The sequence below is a fragment of the Stegastes partitus genome, unplaced genomic scaffold (assembly GCF_000690725.1).
Source record: "Stegastes partitus isolate 25-593 unplaced genomic scaffold, Stegastes_partitus-1.0.2 Scaffold1539, whole genome shotgun sequence".
NCBI classification, from domain to species: Eukaryota; Metazoa; Chordata; class Actinopteri; family Pomacentridae; genus Stegastes; species Stegastes partitus.
In genome coordinates, this window is record NW_007579270.1 from 87,884 (window position 1) to 106,045 (window position 18,162).

The following is an 18,162-nucleotide window of genomic DNA, read 5'->3' on the forward strand; positions in this document are numbered from 1 at the left end:
CTGAGAGAAAAATAACTCCTGAAGCCTCATCTGCTTGTCTAGATTGTGTAGAAAAGGAAAAGGAAAGAATATTTACAGGTAGTTGAGGTGTCAGCTGCAGGTCGTGTCGTTAATGGCTGCTTTGCATTTATGGAAATTCTTTGAATCTGCATTTATCATATGAAAATGATGAACAGGAGATGGTAACGTCCTTATCTGAAAATATAAGATAAATACATCAGGGTTCTCTCTGCCTTTGCTGTTAAGAGTGACATAGGCATTATCAGTTTTTCCATTTCCACTAGGCTTGTTTATTTCCTGAGAATTGCAAACGTTATATCTGTTGAACCACCAAGTCAAGCCTCATATGTGTGTTTTTGTATCTGTGTGTATTTAAAGTGCCACAACACTGGAGAAAAGAGAAAAAAAAACTCATTCTTTATCAATGTGAGGGTGAGAAACACAGAGCTGTAGGGAAAAAAAAAAAAAAAAAAAGGCTTTTGTGCTGCAAAAGTAAACAACATATCAGCTGCCTGAAGAGAAGTAGCAGGTAATCCTTTCCCAAAAACAAACCTCATCTCTCTGCAAGATGAATTCATCCTTCCCCTCGCTCTCTCCTCTTCCTCCTCATCCTCCTCCTTCATGCTGCACATCACTTTATCCTACTTTCTCCCAGACTCCCTTCCTCATTCCTGGTGAATTATTTGTATAGTTGGGGGCCGACATAGCAGATTGGCTCCTTCTGACAAGTGCTAAACACAGATCTGAACCCGTGTACTACATCCGTCCTGTGAACGCTGTCTGTTCCGTGACTCAGAGGAATGTTGTACATACATGCAGACTCCGTCCTTCCTCTGATGACGGGCTAATGCGGCGTATATGCCAAACAGATGGCTGGATAATTGGTCAGTGTTACCTTTTTAACTGGTGGCATTAATTAATGCCAACTTCACCTTTTCACGGTGTCTGGTTGATATAATACTGACCCAAATGTCACAGCCGGCATCTGTCTGCTTTGCTCTGCCTCCCTCCTGCTCTTCTCTTTCCGTCTCTCTCTCTCCGTCCCTGTCAGTTCTTTGCTTGTCTGCTGCAAAACTTTCTGTCACTCTTTATCAGCACATCATGTCCCTCTGTCATCCTCTCTCTTGTCTCGATCAGTCTCTTATCTGCTCCTGTCGTTCTCTCGCCACCTTTCGCTTTCTTGTCCGACTGCCTGATCGCGATCCATCTTTAATGCTCGCCCTGTGTTCTCCCCTCCTCCTCCTCCTCCTCTTCTGCTATTTTCAAATCGCTTCTGCGCTGTCCTTTTCCAGGAAAGCGAGAGATTCTCTGCCAACCTTCCGCCAGTTCTTCAGCTCAGCATTCAGCCTGACCCATGTCAGCCTGGCCTCTATGAAGGTCCCGCCGGATTCGCTGAGGTGAGTCACTGTCGCAGGCGAGGATTTAAAGGGACCTTTGAAACCCTAAAGATCTGCCAGCATGTCTGAGATGCAAATCACTTGTCGTTTGAACTGCGAAAAGGCTGAAAAAATGGGCAGCCATATGTCCCCAACACTACAAAGTTCTGCATGTGTTATTATTTATGAAGGCTGATGCACAAAAAAGTAAAATTCAGTCGATCAGAATAAATACTTCTATGATCCATATCAGCTTGCATGCATGCACCTCCACTTCTCACGAAATGCATCCAGATATAAATACATCTAAAACAAATAAACAAATCAATCCGACTGAAACGCATCAAAACAACCTTTCAGAAATTCTCTATGAAGATATTCGCAGGTGTTTTTTTTTTGTTTTTTTGTCTTTTAAAGGGCAGATTTGACAGAGGAAGTGACCTGAGAAAATAGGGAGAGGTGTGTGTTTTCTCAAGTGACGGATAAGTCAATTTCAGCGACAGGCCCGATCGTAATGAAGGTAATAGAGCAGCGTCTGAAGCCAGGTGGCATGTTAAGGGGTTCAAAGAATGCATCGAGTTTAAAGTGTATAGCGGCGCAGAATAAATAAGGTAGAGCCGGCAATAAATTAGGGTTTTACAGTCGACAGTGAGGGCTGTACTGTACAGAATCTGTGCTGTCATTCTGGTTTTATGACACAATGATTCGACATTACAGGCGTTTTATTGTCGTCTGCCTTTATGTTGCGTTAAACGATTTCCACACAGTGAGATTTACTGATTATGTACGCAAAATTATAGAAAACAAATCGAGGTATGAGGATGATTGTTTGGCAAATACACTAAACTGACGCCAAAAAGGTGGACCGGTACATCACTACTAAATTACACCCAAATCTCCCGTTCCGATTGTGCCTACATGCCGACGCGCCAGGTGTTCCTGATGTGACTATAATACGAATATTCTGCTGACTGTGTTCGGCGTTGACTAGTGTGTCACTGCTTGTGACAGCCAACTGGCAACCGAATCTCTTCCGATTCATTTGGAAAATCTCCCGACAGGATGCATACACTTAATTGGCAAAATAAACTGCGATAAAAGCCAAGACGCCAAGATGATCTGCTAATGTACACATCAAACAGCGCCGATGATGTTATAGTGATATTATGGGAGGAAAACACCGCCACACAGCTGCGACAAAACGCACATTGCTGTTTGGTATTTTGGTTTAAATGTACGATAAAGTTGCATGAAGTCATTACATGTAAATACACAATATGATAATACATAATTTCATGCCAAAGACCCAGCCAATTTACAATAAAATACAAAACAATCTAATAAAGTGACGACACTTTGATCACAGCAGGTGATACTAGAAGAAAGCTGGAACAAAAAGATGTACCTTTAAGTGCCGTTTAAAGGTTTTAGCAGCGCGTGTTTCTCTGAAATCTTCGGGTAGCCTGTTTTCCCGCAGCTTAGGAGCAAAGCCGTAAAAAGCTGCATCTCCAAATTTCAATTCGGTGTGGTTTTGGGTAGCCAGGAAGCCAGCAGTGGAGGATCTGAGGGCTCATGGCGGGACATAAGGCAGCAGGGAATTTTTGAATTCGATAAAAGGATGTAAAATATCACTACAAAGTCACCTAATCCTACTAGATGCTATCAAAGTCCTGTCGGAATATTACAATAGGCTCGGAATTATAAAATGAAGCGAATGTATTGCTTTAAAAAAAAAAAAAAAGTCCTAAATGATTGTCGCACAATGTCGCCCAGTAATTCTTTAGCGAATTTCATGCACAGGAGGACTAATGAAATCCGTCAAATAATCCTATTAAGAGATGAAATGCTATAAATGAGTCAATATGGAGGTGTAGGAGACGTGGCTCCTTCTGTTTTAACAGCGGAGCCAGCGTTTGCCTCCTCAGATTACACCCCAGCAGCTGTGCGATCGTGTCAACACGACGTGTTTTTATGGAGAGCGATGTCGAACCGACGCTCCGCTGATGAGAGTTTATATCGCGTTCACACCTGGTGCAGATTCCTGATAAAAGTAGCTCATATGACAACTCATGCATGTTATTATTTTTAACTCCCGACCCTTTCTGAGTGGATCACCGGCACTTTTTTTGACTGATGCCGCCCCTCTGTGTCAACAAGCATTTGTGTTGCCGGAAAAAATTTTCTCGTCAAACTCGAAGCCTCGGAGTGGCGAGGGATGAATTCCCACCGGGTCCACTCATGCTAAAAATGCACCCACTCTTGATGCAATAAGGTGCTTTACTTTAAAGCACTGGGTAAATTGAGCACATGAAGGATGGCTGCTGAAGGCCTTTAAATGTTATATCCAAGAGGAGACTACTAAAATGTAAGAATCCCCATGCATTATTGCAGAGCTCTCTGGCCAGCGCTCGAACCCTAAAGCAGAGCTGAATGCACAGTGGCCTTGAGAGGAGAGACGAATCATCTGTCCTCATTTCCAGCAGAAGCACTCGCCATAAAAAGGATGTTATTTTTCCTGAATTTATTGTCTTTTTTAGCTTAAATACTAAAATAGCTCGCACCATATGGAGTGCAATTTGCATCCAAAGCATCAGTGAGATCCGATCGTCAGGGCGCGCGTTAGGTTTCAAACGCTTTTCCTCGACAGCGGAGCCAGTCTACTGTTATGTTCGTAGACTGGCCTTCAATCACAGCACACAGACCGAAGCCCCCGTCGTTGGCCGGCTGCCACTGTGCTGACGTGTCTTTGTGCAGGACTCTGCATCCTCACCAGCTTCAGGAGATCTGTGGCTAAACCAGCTCATAGAGCGGCCAAGCAAAAAAAAAAAGAAGTGAGTTTCCCTACGGGGATAAATGGGGGTACTGCAATATTACAGTTTCTCTGTTAGGTGTACAGCCTGCTGTTCGCTTCTCATAGCCAAAAAACACAATCAATAACAAAGCAAACAAAGCAAACTGCCAGCAGTCGAGATGATTGTGTGCTGCATGATGGATCTCAGCCAAAACGGATGGAGCGCGCTCCCCACTTAGCACTTCTCCTCATTACCTCCTCAAGTTGCATAACTCTAAAATGTGTATTCATTGCACAAGAACAACCTCCAGCAGAGCCTTGATGTGCAAATGCAGTGTCTTTTCTGCATCCAGCTGGGCTTGTGAGCGTGTGTGTGAGTGTGAGTGTGTGTGTGTGTGTGTGTGTGTGTGCGTGCACAATTGGCCACTTCTCTTGAGTGAATATTGAAGGTTTTTGAGGTGGTTTCTGTTGGGGACTTAGAGAGCTATGAATCTTCTTTTTTAAGCTACTTTTCTCTAAATCCTTTAAAACTTTTAGGTGTGCGCAGGAGAACATGGGGCAGGATGGGACGGTTGATCCGTCGAGGTTGTTAGAGGGAGAGAAAGGAGCAATTGGATTTATGTGGGACTGATCTGTCTTTAATTTTTCACTGTCATTTCTCGCTTGTCTTTGTCTCCTAATTGACCTCTGTTTCTCCTCGTTCCTTCTTATCTACCTATCATTCTTCTCGCTCCTCTTTTTATATCGGCTTTCCCATTAATCTCTTCTTCTTTATTTCTTCTCCTCTCTCTCTCTCTCTCTCTCTCTCTCGCTCTCTCTTCCCCGTCCTTTCCCTTGTGTTTTCCTTCAGGGCTCTGTTCCTGGGTTTGTCCAATAACCCTCATATCACTGATTTACACCTGGACATCAGCAGCTGTGAGGTACGCTCTGTCAGTCTGTGCTCCGGCTATATTCGCTCATCATCTTCATGGATTAACGCTCGTGGCCATCCCATCATGTTCCGCTCCTCTCTATCTTCCTCCCACAGTTGAGGTCAGCAGGTGCCGGCGTGATTCAGGAACTGTTTCCTCGAGTTTCATGCGTGGGGACTTTAGACATCTCTGATAATGGTAAGAGACACGCTTGAGCGCACGAACCGCAGGGGTTGCACTCAGATGAACTGTTGCACTGTATGTGTGTTGGGTTGTTGTTAAAGCTTTTGATTACAGCCGTGACGGCCTGGACCCCAACAAATAAAGCCGTTTAATTGGAAGGTTTACTTTTGAACTGAGCTTGTGAATCACTGTCACTGTTTAATTACACCTTATATACTACATTTATTTACACTGAATGGCCACTGCACATGTTTTATACACTTACATGGAGTGTTACTCATCCTGTTAAAGCAGTAAAGTGTTTTGCTTGTTAAAACCAAAAACCTGGTGTCATATCATAGTTATGTTAGCATGGACAAAAATTGTGTTTTGTTCTGGAGATTTGATATTTAATAGAGTTGAGCATTTTGTAGGCTGTAGAGGTAATAAAAGAGTTTCATTATGACACTTGTAAGATCTTGACTCATGCTGGTGAATAAAAGTTTAAATAATCTTTAACTCTGCTGCACAGATTTAGATTTTCATTCTTTTTATTCAATTCATGTTCTTTGAGTAGCCACCTTTACTGGTGTTTACATACTAACCTGTAAGAGCATCGCTTTAAATGGTGGCCTTGTTGTGCAGTCCTTTTATTAGCAAACCATTTAGTCTTTGTACAAGCTCAGTAGAATAGGGTTGAAACAAGAATTATGATGGAAGAACTAGTTCTGTTGTGACAGCATAGGTGGATGTTAGTTCAATCAACAAATACCAAAGAGGAGGTTGGGGCGGATGGAGAGGTCTGTGCTGTTTTGATTTGTTTGTAGCAGCAGAGTAATAGCATTTGGGATAAACTGACTGTCTTGGACATAAATGTGACTCAGATGTACGACTCAGTTAAAGCAGCGGTTCCCAACCACCAGGCCGTGGATCGGTACTAGGCTATGGATCATTTGGTAACGGGCTGCACAGAAAGGGAAAAAAAAAACATTTTTTTGTTTTATTTTTGTTTCCAGCGGAGTCTACAGGGTGTTTTATTCTGAAACGTAACTAGCTCGTCTTCCCATCGCATCTGTCTGTGCTTGTTTCTCACACTTGACTCTTATTAGTTTCCATGCTCGGCCATTAAACGAAGCCGTCAGTCTAACCGCCGCTGAAATAAATAAAAAAACAAACTTCTCAGGAGAGCTTCTTTGGAACGTGGTAGAGACTCGATACTGAAACGGAAGAAAAAGTAACCACATATTTAGCAAGTCATTTTCTTAATTTCTGAAACTTTTTAATAGAAAAAACAATTATTTTTTGTTACGTGCGCGATGAACACCGGTCCATAGAAAATGTTCTTGCTTAAAACCGGTCCATGGTACAAAAAAGTTTGGGGACCACTGAGTTAAAGTACTGATGAATGAGATTGTGAAACATGAACGAAGCAGCTTATGCCAGTTGACTAATGCAGCAGACTTCAGCAAATGAATAAGCACACAGCACCAGAAACATTCTTTTGTTTGGCAACAAGTGAATTTATATACTATACATTTATAAACTCACTTGTTGCCAAATAAAAGATATATATTCACCGCTGTATTGCCAACTGGGGAAGGCGTGCAACCACCCAGACCTGCTGCACCGAATCATCAGGGGCCCCAATAGTTTGTTTGATAATTGGTTTTGCTAATTTGAGTTTGCACCAATTTGTTTGGGAATTTGAGCCACGAAAGGTCAATACCAATTAAGACACGTCCTTCATTATTAGCTTATCTTGGCCTCGCCTTGTAGAGGGGACCTGTGTCAAAACCGAGATTAAAGAGCTTTTTTTTTTTTTGTATTTCCGCTCATGTTGCAGACATTGTGGCGTCCACTAAATCTGGTCTAATTAAATACTACAAGCCATTTTATGCAAAGATAAACTGGATTTCCGTTGTGTCTCTGGGCGTAAAAGGCAGCTTCTAGATAGTATCTCTGTATGGGCTGTACTTATTGTGAATATGCAGGCATTAGAGCGCACGCACAAGTTGTATAGTCTGAGTCCAACGCCCAGTTTTTATCCTATCTTCTGCTGTTTATGACCATATAATCTTGCTGTAGAAAGCTTAAGAATTGATGTTATGTTCTCATTTTACAGCAACATAAAATGTATTTTTGATTAGATTTTCATACAATTCTATAGAGACGCTCTTGAACCTTGAAGCTACAACTTGCTGAGATTAATCCTGTACTAAACCACTGAAGTTAGTGCTTTGATACTGCAATGGGTAAAACTAAATTCATATCTAGCACCACTGATACCATGCATCCTGCCAACCAATTCCCCCAGTTTAAATGAGTATTCATCCAACTGGACCAGGAGTGTTGGTGGAAACAACGATGTGCCTCCTCCTCCTCCGACACAGGCCACTCACCGTCCCCCTCTTCCTGTGCTTTGGTGTCACGGGAAGCTGCGACAAAATAAACTCACTCCACATTAGAAGCATGTGAGCTTATTTAACCACAGATATTTTCGCTCTCTGAATGAGGCATTCTAGTCTTTGTTGCTGACATATCTCGCCATGGTAACCACTTCCTCTTAGCAGCATCCTCCATCCTTGAGCTTTTGAAAAGACGAGTGGGTGTGAGTGGGGGGGTTAATTGGGAGTATTTTGGAATTTCAGTGGGCAGTGTGATTCTGTTCCAAAATGGACCATGAGAGGAGAAAAAAAAAAAAAAAACCTCAGCTTTGAAGGCCAGAAATGTTGGCACCTGGCAGAGTAAATGATGAGTCACTGGTGTAACAGCCCAGAAATTGATGATTTTATGTTTAAAAAAAAAAGCAACTTTTTCATTTGAATACATCAGTTAACATCCTTCTTGTGTTAGAGACTAACACTCTTAAAGTTTCATGCCTGTTCACTTATTTGATCAGTGCTTACTTTGCTTTAATTAAAGACCTGCTTGGAAGCGGTAATTCACAAAAGCTCCGGAGAGCAAAGCGCTGCTGGTGTTGTACTCTATTGATGTGTGTGTTGTGTTGTGTTGCGTGCAGGTTTGGATGCTGACTTGCTGGCTGTCATCCCAGCGTTCTCCCGACACCCCTCCCTCAAACACCTAATGCTGGGGAAGAACTTCAACATCAAGGGCAGGTAGGGACCACGCAGGGGAACCAGCAGTACAGATGGTTGTGAGGATGATGCATATGATGAATGCTTCCCCTCTTGTTTTCTGCCTCCTCAGGGTGCTGGATGAAATTCTGCAGAAACTGGTTCATTTGGTGCAAGAAGAAGAGTGTGTGAGTTTGATTATGTAACATATTGTACACACACACACACACAAAATCTCTGTGGTGTTATGCACAGATGCACGCCTACGCATGCCTCACAGATCCGCGGCCACGCACAAACACACACTTGTCGCCGTTTTTAAAACCCTCCTGTCCTCATTCATGCGCTTTTACAGTAAGCTCAATCTCCCACCTGCCACACACACACACATACAAGGTGCAGACATGCGCACGAGTGACGCCCGACCAGTGATTCATTCGGCTCAGTTTATACGCGAGACTTCCCGAGGCTCTCTGCGCTCTCTGCTCTGCAAATCCAGCATGACAAGTAGCCTACTCAATTATTTACCACTGTTGATGGTGATAGCTCACAACGATGCTCTCGCGCCGGGTATGAGCGAGCCGACGCTGGCGTAGACGGGTGTAAACGCGCACGTTTAAAAAGAATTACTCCCAGTTTGTCAGAGGTCGCCCGGCTAGTCGGCTCGCACGCTAAGTGATGACAGCACGAATATCAGAATCCCTGTCCCCTGCAGATATTTGGCCTTGGTGATAGCCCCACATTAACACTTGAGTGTGTGAGTCATCGAGGACTTTTGGCGTCAAATGCAAGAACATGAGAACTCCCAGCAGCGTGAATGATATCATGCACAGGAAGAATACATAAAAAATATCTGTAACTAGTAGGAAACTTTTAGAAATATGCCACAACATTAAAACCATCTGCCTAATATTGTCAAGGCCCAGACACCTGTGGTATCCGGCACCCAGAAACCAGCAAATCCTGGAGGTTCTATGGAATTTGGAGGCTAACGCAACACCTTGAACTCTTTGCTGTTTTTCTCAAACCATTCCTGAGCAATGTTTGCAGCGTGGCTAAAAGAGGTCATTGCCATCAGGGAATGCCGCTGCACTGAAGGGCTGTACGCGGTCTACAGTCGTGTTCATGTAGGTGTCAGAGTAACATCCACATGAATGCCTGGACCCAAGATTTACCAGCAGAACATTACCCAGAGCATCACACTGCCTCTGCCTGCATCCTGTCTTTCAATACTGCATCCTGCTGCCTTTTCTTCCCCAAGTAAACAACGCTCATGCACCCTGCAGTCCACCTGATGTAAAAGGAAACGTGATTCAACAGACCAGAGCCTTTTTCCATTACTCCATGATTCAGTTCAGGCATTCACATGTCCTTTGTAGGTGCTTTTACCAGTAGCAATCAGCATGGACTCTCTGACCAGTCTGCAACTACAAAACCCAACTACAGTGAACACACGGTGTTCTGGTACCTTTCTATTATAGGCAGCGATGGGGTTTTCAGCTACATGTGCTACATTTGTGTATGAGATTCAATCACACTGGCCAATCTTGGTTTCCCAAATGCATCAGTAAACCATCGTTGCTACTAATCACTGCGTACCAGAAACACCCCACAACACCTGTTGGTCTGGAGATGTTCTGACCCAGTCGCCGAAGCCATCGCAATTTGTTCCTTGTCGAAGTCACTTACATCTTTACGCTGCCCATTTTTCCTGCTTCCAGCGTACCAACCTTAAGAACGGACTGTTCACTTCCTGCCTAATATATCCCATCCCCTCACAGGTGCCGTTGTTACAAGATAATCAATGTTATTCACTTCACCTGTCGGTGGTTTTAACGTGGTAGCTGATCGGTATGTCCCTTGAATACAAAGCTGCAGTATGGAGACAGCTTTTTTTTTTGTAGGATAAAGACTGGAAACTCTTGAAACTAGCCTGGCTCCATCTAAAGAACAAGAACATGTGTAGAAGGCCAGATTGACCTCCCACCAAAATATACCCCAATGTATAAAATAAGTTGGGCTGGTAGTAAAGTGTGGCCAATGCCCCATAAGACCTATTGGTTTGGAGATGTCAGACAGCTCCTCTGTTGTCTACATTACACCCCCTTGTGTTTTTATAAGTAAGTCTATGTTTTAATGTTTCTTTCCAACGTGAGTTAAAAAAAATGATATGGTACTGCTGAATAGAGGATCAACATCGAATGGGGTGGCAAATTGGTTAATCACATTCAGGCTATTATGGGCAAAAATATACCTTGAGATATCAGCTAGACTATTTTATACCTTTAAGATGCAGAAGTAAAGCCCTGTGAAAAGTAATCTGAGTATGATGTGGCAGATCATGTTTCAATCCAGTCAGAATCCCGATGTTCGTCAGAACTGTTGAGTTTGACGTCTAAGTCTTACATCATTGATACCAAGAAAACTCAGATATTTTGTTGGCTATGTTGGAAATCCACAAATTTTTTAAAGTTGGTGAACCGTGTTACAATAAAAGCTTTTTGATAAATTCAGGAATAGCTTGTTTGTACAATTCCAATCACACATCTTGGGTCGTTTTCAAGGGCATTTAAGTGATTAAACTTGTGTATCATAGTGCTGGTTGAGGCTATGAAGTCAGGGTGTGAAATCAAACCAGAAGCCTAAGACTGTATCCTTGAATATTCTGTGTGTGAGCGCAGGGAGTATAATCAGGCCTGGAGGATATGAAATAGCCCAAATAACACCCCAGGTTATAGATGGAATCAAGCTAGAGTTTAGTCGGTGGTAAAACACAGGCTAGCCCACATTAGCTCTAGATATCATAGGCAGAGGGTATATTTTGGTCTGTTACACATGTTTCTCCATGTTTTTGGCCTCTAAAGCAAACTGGCTGCTAGTTCTGGGTTTATATTAACAACACAGACAAGAATGTGGCTCAGTGTGTTTCAAAATGCTATTCAAGGACTTAACAGAGTTAATCATATGAGACAGTATACATCTAATCATCTTTTAGTAGATGAATGTAACGGTGCTCATCATAAACGCATTCAGAGATTAAAAAATGTGATTCATAGGGATTCATGAAACTAAAGTGTTAACTCTGAGCAGCAGAACCTGTAATTAAGTTCATTTTGTTGCTGATTTTCACCAAGCGACCAATTTGTTAAATAGAAAGGTGGTTTAAAGCAACGTTAAAACTGAAATAAATCCGCCGTGACTTCAAGAAAAACATAAATGATTCAACCGCAGAGGGTTTTATGTAAGTGTGTTTTGAATTCAGATTTTCATCCAGGTTTCTCCATTATTGATTTTCTCTCACATAAATGTTTTAACGTAATTTGTAATAAATAACACAAGATAAATTCCCCAGATTTCTTTGAAATGTAAAAGCCAGAAGCCTCCTCAGCCTCTAATCTACTTGCCGGACATGGATGATGATTGCTTTTGTCACTTAATTACAGGTTTTGTTTTCCAAAGCTTTAATGCAGGAGCTGCTACTCTCACATATTTCACCCCTCTAAAGGTTTTCATTTTCAGATCTTCTTCTCCTTGCACCCTCCAGGCCCTCCAGTCGCTCTCCCTCGCCGACTCCCGGCTCCGTCAGCGAGGCACGGTGCTGGTCAACGCCCTGGGCTCCAATGCTTGCCTGAGGAAGGTGGACCTGAGCGGCAACCTCCTGGAAGACTCCGGGGCCAAGATGCTCAGCAAAGCCCTGCAGATCAACACAACACTCAGGTGTGTGCACTTTTTTTTTTTACATTTTTTATTTTATTTTTTTTTACGTCAGGGCTCTGATGGGAGCAAAAGAGGGAGGAACGCAAGGATTTCCTTTCAGATCAGAGCGCTGAGATACACACCAGAGGAGATGAGCTGTAAGTCAGGGAAAGAAGACGTTTTAGAGGACAGATGAAAGAATAGGGTCAGAGAGAAAATTAATATGTTAGGTATGGTTTGAGGACGGGATACACCGAGGTTGCTGAGAGGCAGAACAGAGAGTTCAAGGCAGTGCTTCAAAGATACGGAGGGGGTGGAGGGAGGGGGGGAAGAAAGTGAGTCATGTAGGAGATAAGGAGGTAAGACTTAGTATTGAGCAGTCTGAGGGATAGCGAGGAGAATCAGCGCAAGGCGGGAAAGGGCCTCCAGGCACACTGTGTATGGCAACACCCTTAAGCAAGGGGAAAGAAGACGCTGAGTCAAAGTGTGTAGGTGTGTTCAGGGTGAAGGTGTGGAAGGAGTCGATGGGATCTGGAGAGGAGGGCCAGGACGGGAGAGGTAGGATGGAGAGCAGGTTGGACTAGAAAGGGAGAAAGTTACGAAGGGAAGAGGGAGACCACCTATGGAGCGAGATTTAGGTTTTGCTGATTGAATTTCTAGGGCAAAGCAAGTCGGAGGGGGGAGGGAGCTGGAGGAGGATGGATGAAAGGAGCGATGGGTTGAAAATGACTGATATATTAAAAACAGGAGTTAGGCAGTGTTGAGTGTAGGTGGAGAATCTGCACTGTGAAATAACAGAAGCTCATTAGTTGCATAGCGGTTCCTCATGCATTCCAAATGCTGCACCACACACTCTATGCACAAAGCAAAAATAAAAAAAAGTCCTGACAAATGTCTTGATTCTGCTTGTGCAGCTGCGTGGTCAGTAAAGTGGTGTAGCTGTGATGCTACGCCCTGCATGTGTGTGTGTGTCAGAGCGATTATATGTGTGTTGGGAGCTTTCGAAAGATCCTCTTCTCCTCTGTGCCTGTCTTACCCCATTTCCTGCCGGTTTGATCCCCCCTCAGGAGCGTGACGTGGGACCGCAACAACACCACAGCGACGGGCTTCCAAGACGTGGCGAGAGCGCTGGAGCAGTAAGACGAACACAGCACCACACCAACATCTGTTTGAAGAGGGGATGCACACATAGAGCGGATCACTCACACACACCCCATATGAAAGGCAGATCCCCATCTCTGTACAATGTTTACTATTACACAGTGTTTCATCAGTCTGCTGACGTGTGTGCCAGTCAAACACGAGTGGGTGTGAAGTTTTGTACTCATGTGTCTGTGTCTGTGTCTACAAGGGGTGTGTGGGTGCATTTGCGTAATAAGAAATTGGAGACAACTGTTATAAGAGCCCAGGGCATTTCCTGTTTGTTCTTGTTAACATCATAATTCCTTCGGTTTGTGTTGCGCGGGTAATATTGTTTTTTATTTCCTCGCTCTTTATCTTTCTTCTCTCTCCAACAAACAGCAACTTCACCCTGCAGTACATGCCCCTCCCACTCAGTGACGTCGCCCAGGCGTACCGCGGCGCTCCGGAGAAGACCGACCAAGCCCTGACCAAGGTGAGGAGCGCTTCCTTTCTTTAGATCAGGAATTCTAAATTGGCTGCATCGTGTTGTAAAGGTGCATTGGTGAATAAGGGCTTTGCTTGATTGTGCATTAGAATAAGTTTCTCAGATTATTATGTTACTGTTGTGGAAATTCTACTTGTGACTAAGTTTTTTTTTTAATATTGTATTTTGGTTACAATATTTAATAGATGATTTTTGGGGTTGATATCATTATTTTTGGTAATGAATAAAATTCAAATATTCAATTCAATTTCAATTCAATTCTTTGTTTTGAAAATACTTTTTAAAAAAAAGAGAGAAATAAAATTTAAAAAATATAGATTTTTTTTAAAAATAACAATAAGACTTTATATGAGTGACAGACAACATACATACATATATACATACATGCTCATATCTATACATACACATATATGCATATATACATGTACCTACACACTCACATACATTCTGTTGCCACTCCATGAATAGTTAAATCTGAAGGAAAGAAAAGTACTCTCCAGCATCATTTGAATAAATATAATAATATAATAATATATTGCTATATATCAACCAATGTCCTTTATATACATACATTATGTTAGAGATGTATTATATGTAAGGGAAAATGTTTACCGCAACAAAGTAGATACTGAGTGACTCTGCATCATTGCTTGCTCTGCTACATGTGCTGCGGACAGTACTGCAAACAACAGAGTCAGAGCTGCACTGCTAGACACTATTTTTAAATTACGCCAAGCATCCTTTTCTGCATAATTCATTATTTTGTCCAAAAAAAAAGAAACGTTTTTATATCTGTGCATATCAAAAAACATATGTGCTGGTACTTATGTGGGGCTGCAAGGTGGCTCGGTGGTTAGCACCATTGCCTCGCAGCTAGAAGGTCGCCAGTTCGTGTCCTGGTGAGGACACCCGGGATCTTTCTGTGTGGAGTTTGCATGTTCTCCCCGTGCAGCGTGGGTTCTCTCCGGGTTCTCTGGCTTCCTCCCACAGTCCAAAATCATGTTGAGGTTAATTGGTGATTCTAAATTGTCCGTAGGTGTGAATGTGAGTGTGCTTGGTTGTCTGTCTCTAAGTGTAGCCCTGTGATAGACTGGTGACCTGTCCAGGTGTCCCCTGCCTTCACCCTGAGTCAGCTGGTATAGACTCCAGCCCCCCACAACCCTAGTGAGGTGTATAGATAATGGATGGATGGATCCTTTTCTGCATTCTTCAATATTTTGTCCAAAAAAGTATAACGAAATGTTTTCATATCTTTGCAGATCAAAAACATATGTGCTGGTACTTGTCTGTGACTGACCAGTGTGGCTACATGTGATTGGGCTCTCACATCGAACTATTGCATTTCATAAACGTGTACAAATGCTGCAAATGGAACAATTATAACTGCTATAGTGGCTCAGTTTATGTCATGGCATTCATTCCAGTGTGTTTCAAATTAAAAGAGGAGAAAAAAAGCTACTTTAAATTAACAACTGCTGCTGTTATAGTAAATTGACATAAAATAGAAGCTGTTAAACTAATGCTAATCTGCAGCTCTACGTACACTGACAGACTTTGTGTAGGTTCACCATCTGCTGCATCTGTAAAAGGCTTGAAACACGAATGTTGCAGGTTTTTGGTTAAAAGAAACTCAGCTTTATGTGGGAAACATGGATTAATGATGGATCATTTGTACAACAAGTAGGCATTTGTACCAAAACCTGGTACCAGTGAGGATTTAATAAAGACTTAATGGGGGATCAATAAGCTCCAACATTATTGGTTCTGCTGCTGGTACGGGAGAAATGAAGACGGTAGAGTTTGTGTTTATCGATGCTGTTTATCTTGCACATTTTATCCCACTAGACACACACACAGACACCCTGCTCTTAGTGACAATGGCGCAGAGAAGTAAACATTCGAAAGTGTGGTTACGCTTCACCAGAGCCGCTGCTGGCGACGCTCGCTGCCACAAGTGTAACAAGTCTTTTGGCTGTGAAAGCAGAAAACACTGTTAGTCTGTCCAGACGTCCAGTGGAAGTTCATGTCTCAAAGATGGGTATCGAAAAAAAAAAAAATTGTGCTGAACAAAAACACATTTTGGCTTGAAATTGTGACACCTGGAGTTCATGTAAAATTGATTTGGTTGCTTTAGAAGAGTGTTTCTCAGCCCTGAAAACAGCACGCGGCTACCTCGCCTGTACTCAAAAATCCTTGAAAAAGCAACAAGAATTAAAAAGGGAGAAATTTCGACCCACTCCTATGAACTTCACGGGCGCGTAACTCTGAAAATATCCATAGTATGAATGTAAAACTTTCCATAGCTTCATACTAAAGTTAGTGGACATTAAAAAAAGAAAGGAAAAAAAAAAACAGGTGATGTGAACTTTAGTGGTTGATTTTATATGGAATGACCTGGAGCTCACCTGTAAATTACAACTAGTCAGCAACATCATACTTACTTTCTTTCTTTTCTATATCTTTTGGATGCTGCTGTGGCATGTAAATTTCCCCTAATGGGGGGATCAATAGAGAATATTCTATTCTATTCTATTCTATTCTATTCTGTTCTGTTCTATTCTATTCTGTTCTGTTCTGTTCTGTTCTGTTCTGTTCTGTTCTGTTCTGTTCTGTTCTGTTCTGTTCTGTTCTATTCTATTCTATCAGTGATTCAATTTTGACATGTATTGATTCTAAGTTGACATATCCACAAACCAATACTTGCTCATTGCACTTCTAATTACATTCTGTGTAATTATTATTAGACAGAATGTTAGTTATTGATTTCTGGTGGCAACATTCATTGTAAATATCTACAATTATTCTCATATTACAGATATAAATGGAGTTCTAAATACCAAGAAAAAGCAATTCTGAGTAGTTAAAATTCAATTATTGCCATGTTCTTTAAACTAGTAATAAAGTAATTTCCTGCAGTTGCCCTTCAGATATCTTAAATGCAGTTGTGACTACTTAGAATTATCTTTGTACTTGTAACAACTATTTTTAACATTTGTACAGTTCCTTTTATAAGCAGTTGAAGTGTTGATAGTGAAAAAGCACATTTCTACTACTCTCATAGTTTAATCGTAGCAACTGGACTTGCTTGAGTTCCTTGAAGACGTTCCACCTCTCATCCAAGAGGCTTCATCAGTTCTGACTGACTAGTTGGGAGTTCCACATACTCATATCCTAAAGGAGCCATTAACACCTGAGTTTCAATTGTTGCTCCTCCCCCTCGTTATGTGAGTCGTTAGTGCTCCTCCTGCCACAATGGGGTTCGTTAGGGTCTTTTGTGGCTAGGTGTGGATGTGGTTTCATCTTCCTGGGGAGAGTTCTTAGGACTGGATTGTAAACAGGTGAGAGGTGATGCCTCAGACCTCCACCTCTGCTTAGTGATGGTCTTTCCAGTTTGACGTAGATGGCTTCTTTCACGCCTCTCTCCAAACCATCTGTCCTCCCTGGTCGAAATCTGTACTTTATTGTCTATGTTGTCATTATTCTCTTGAAGACAATATCAGTCAGAACTGATGAAGCCTCTTGGATGAAACGTCTTCAAGGAGCTCAAGCAAGTCCAGTTGTTACGATTAAACTACGAGAATAACCACAACCTGGATGAATGTTCACAGACACATTTCTACAAGTTAAAATGCCAAAGCAGACGTTGTCAGTTAATATGTTAAATCAGGTGACATGTTTGAAATGCAATTGCTGATATCTGTGATGGGAAATTAGGTTTCAGCAGGTGGAAATTCATCTGTAGATGTCTGTACTTGTGTCTTACAAGTGAAAAAGGGTATTTCTGGTATCTATAATTAAATTAGAGATATGTTAGTCAGTTCTGACAAGTCGAACTATAATCCCAACATGTACAAATACATTTTGTGACACATCGGAGTTCATAAATCTTAAACTGCCAACATGCTGTTTCCATTGGTGAGCACTAAATTGCTATGAGTCAGTCGTCCTGATTGAGTGTTAAAAGGGTTCGTTACAGTGACAGCAGCATGCAGCCAGTGTTCCTCTCTGTCAGTTTAGTGTGTCGCTGTTTCCCAGATTGTTCCTCGTGTCACATTAAACTCTCCTGATGATCTCCTTTCTTTTTCGAACCAGTTTATGTGTGATTTAGGTGTCAGCTCTCCACCAACTCTCTCGGTGCTTTCTGATATTTTAAAAAGTCAAAGCGACGGATCTCCTTTGTGGCGAACAAACTTCTTCTCGGTGCTGATGTGCACGGTTGCCTTTACAATTATGATGCTGTTACTTCAAGTGTTAAACATCGCCTGGATTGAATTATGTTTTTTTTTTTCTCTCTCTGCAGAGCGTACACATGATCTGAATATTTTACCGGCATTTGATTTTTGAAGACAAAATCTGCACCCATTCACGTTTTTATTTTTATAAAAAAGACTCCCATTGTCAGTTCAAGCGCTGCTCATCTGTCAATCTGGCGCCAAGACTTTCATTTCGATCGTAGACTCCGTGTCTTGTGTTTGTAATTGAAGATGTCAATCAGAGTTTTTAACTTCACGCCAGATGTGCGGCA

At 42.1% G+C, this 18,162-nt stretch overlaps 1 protein-coding gene across 1 annotated transcript in view; it reads left to right on the top strand.

Annotated features, from left to right (window-relative positions):
• The window catches only part of carmil3 (capping protein regulator and myosin 1 linker 3), a 104,495-nt gene that overhangs the window by 55,990 nt on the left and 30,343 nt on the right, over positions 1–18,162 (top strand). The window contains exons 16-23 of the mRNA XM_008300425.1: positions 1,293–1,397; positions 5,018–5,087; positions 5,195–5,276; positions 8,260–8,356; positions 8,448–8,502; positions 11,859–12,031; positions 13,078–13,146; positions 13,532–13,625. Coding sequence (XP_008298647.1) covers positions 1,293–1,397; positions 5,018–5,087; positions 5,195–5,276; positions 8,260–8,356; positions 8,448–8,502; positions 11,859–12,031; positions 13,078–13,146; positions 13,532–13,625 — 745 coding nt within the window. The remainder of the gene's footprint in view (positions 1–1,292; positions 1,398–5,017; positions 5,088–5,194; positions 5,277–8,259; positions 8,357–8,447; positions 8,503–11,858; positions 12,032–13,077; positions 13,147–13,531; positions 13,626–18,162) is intronic.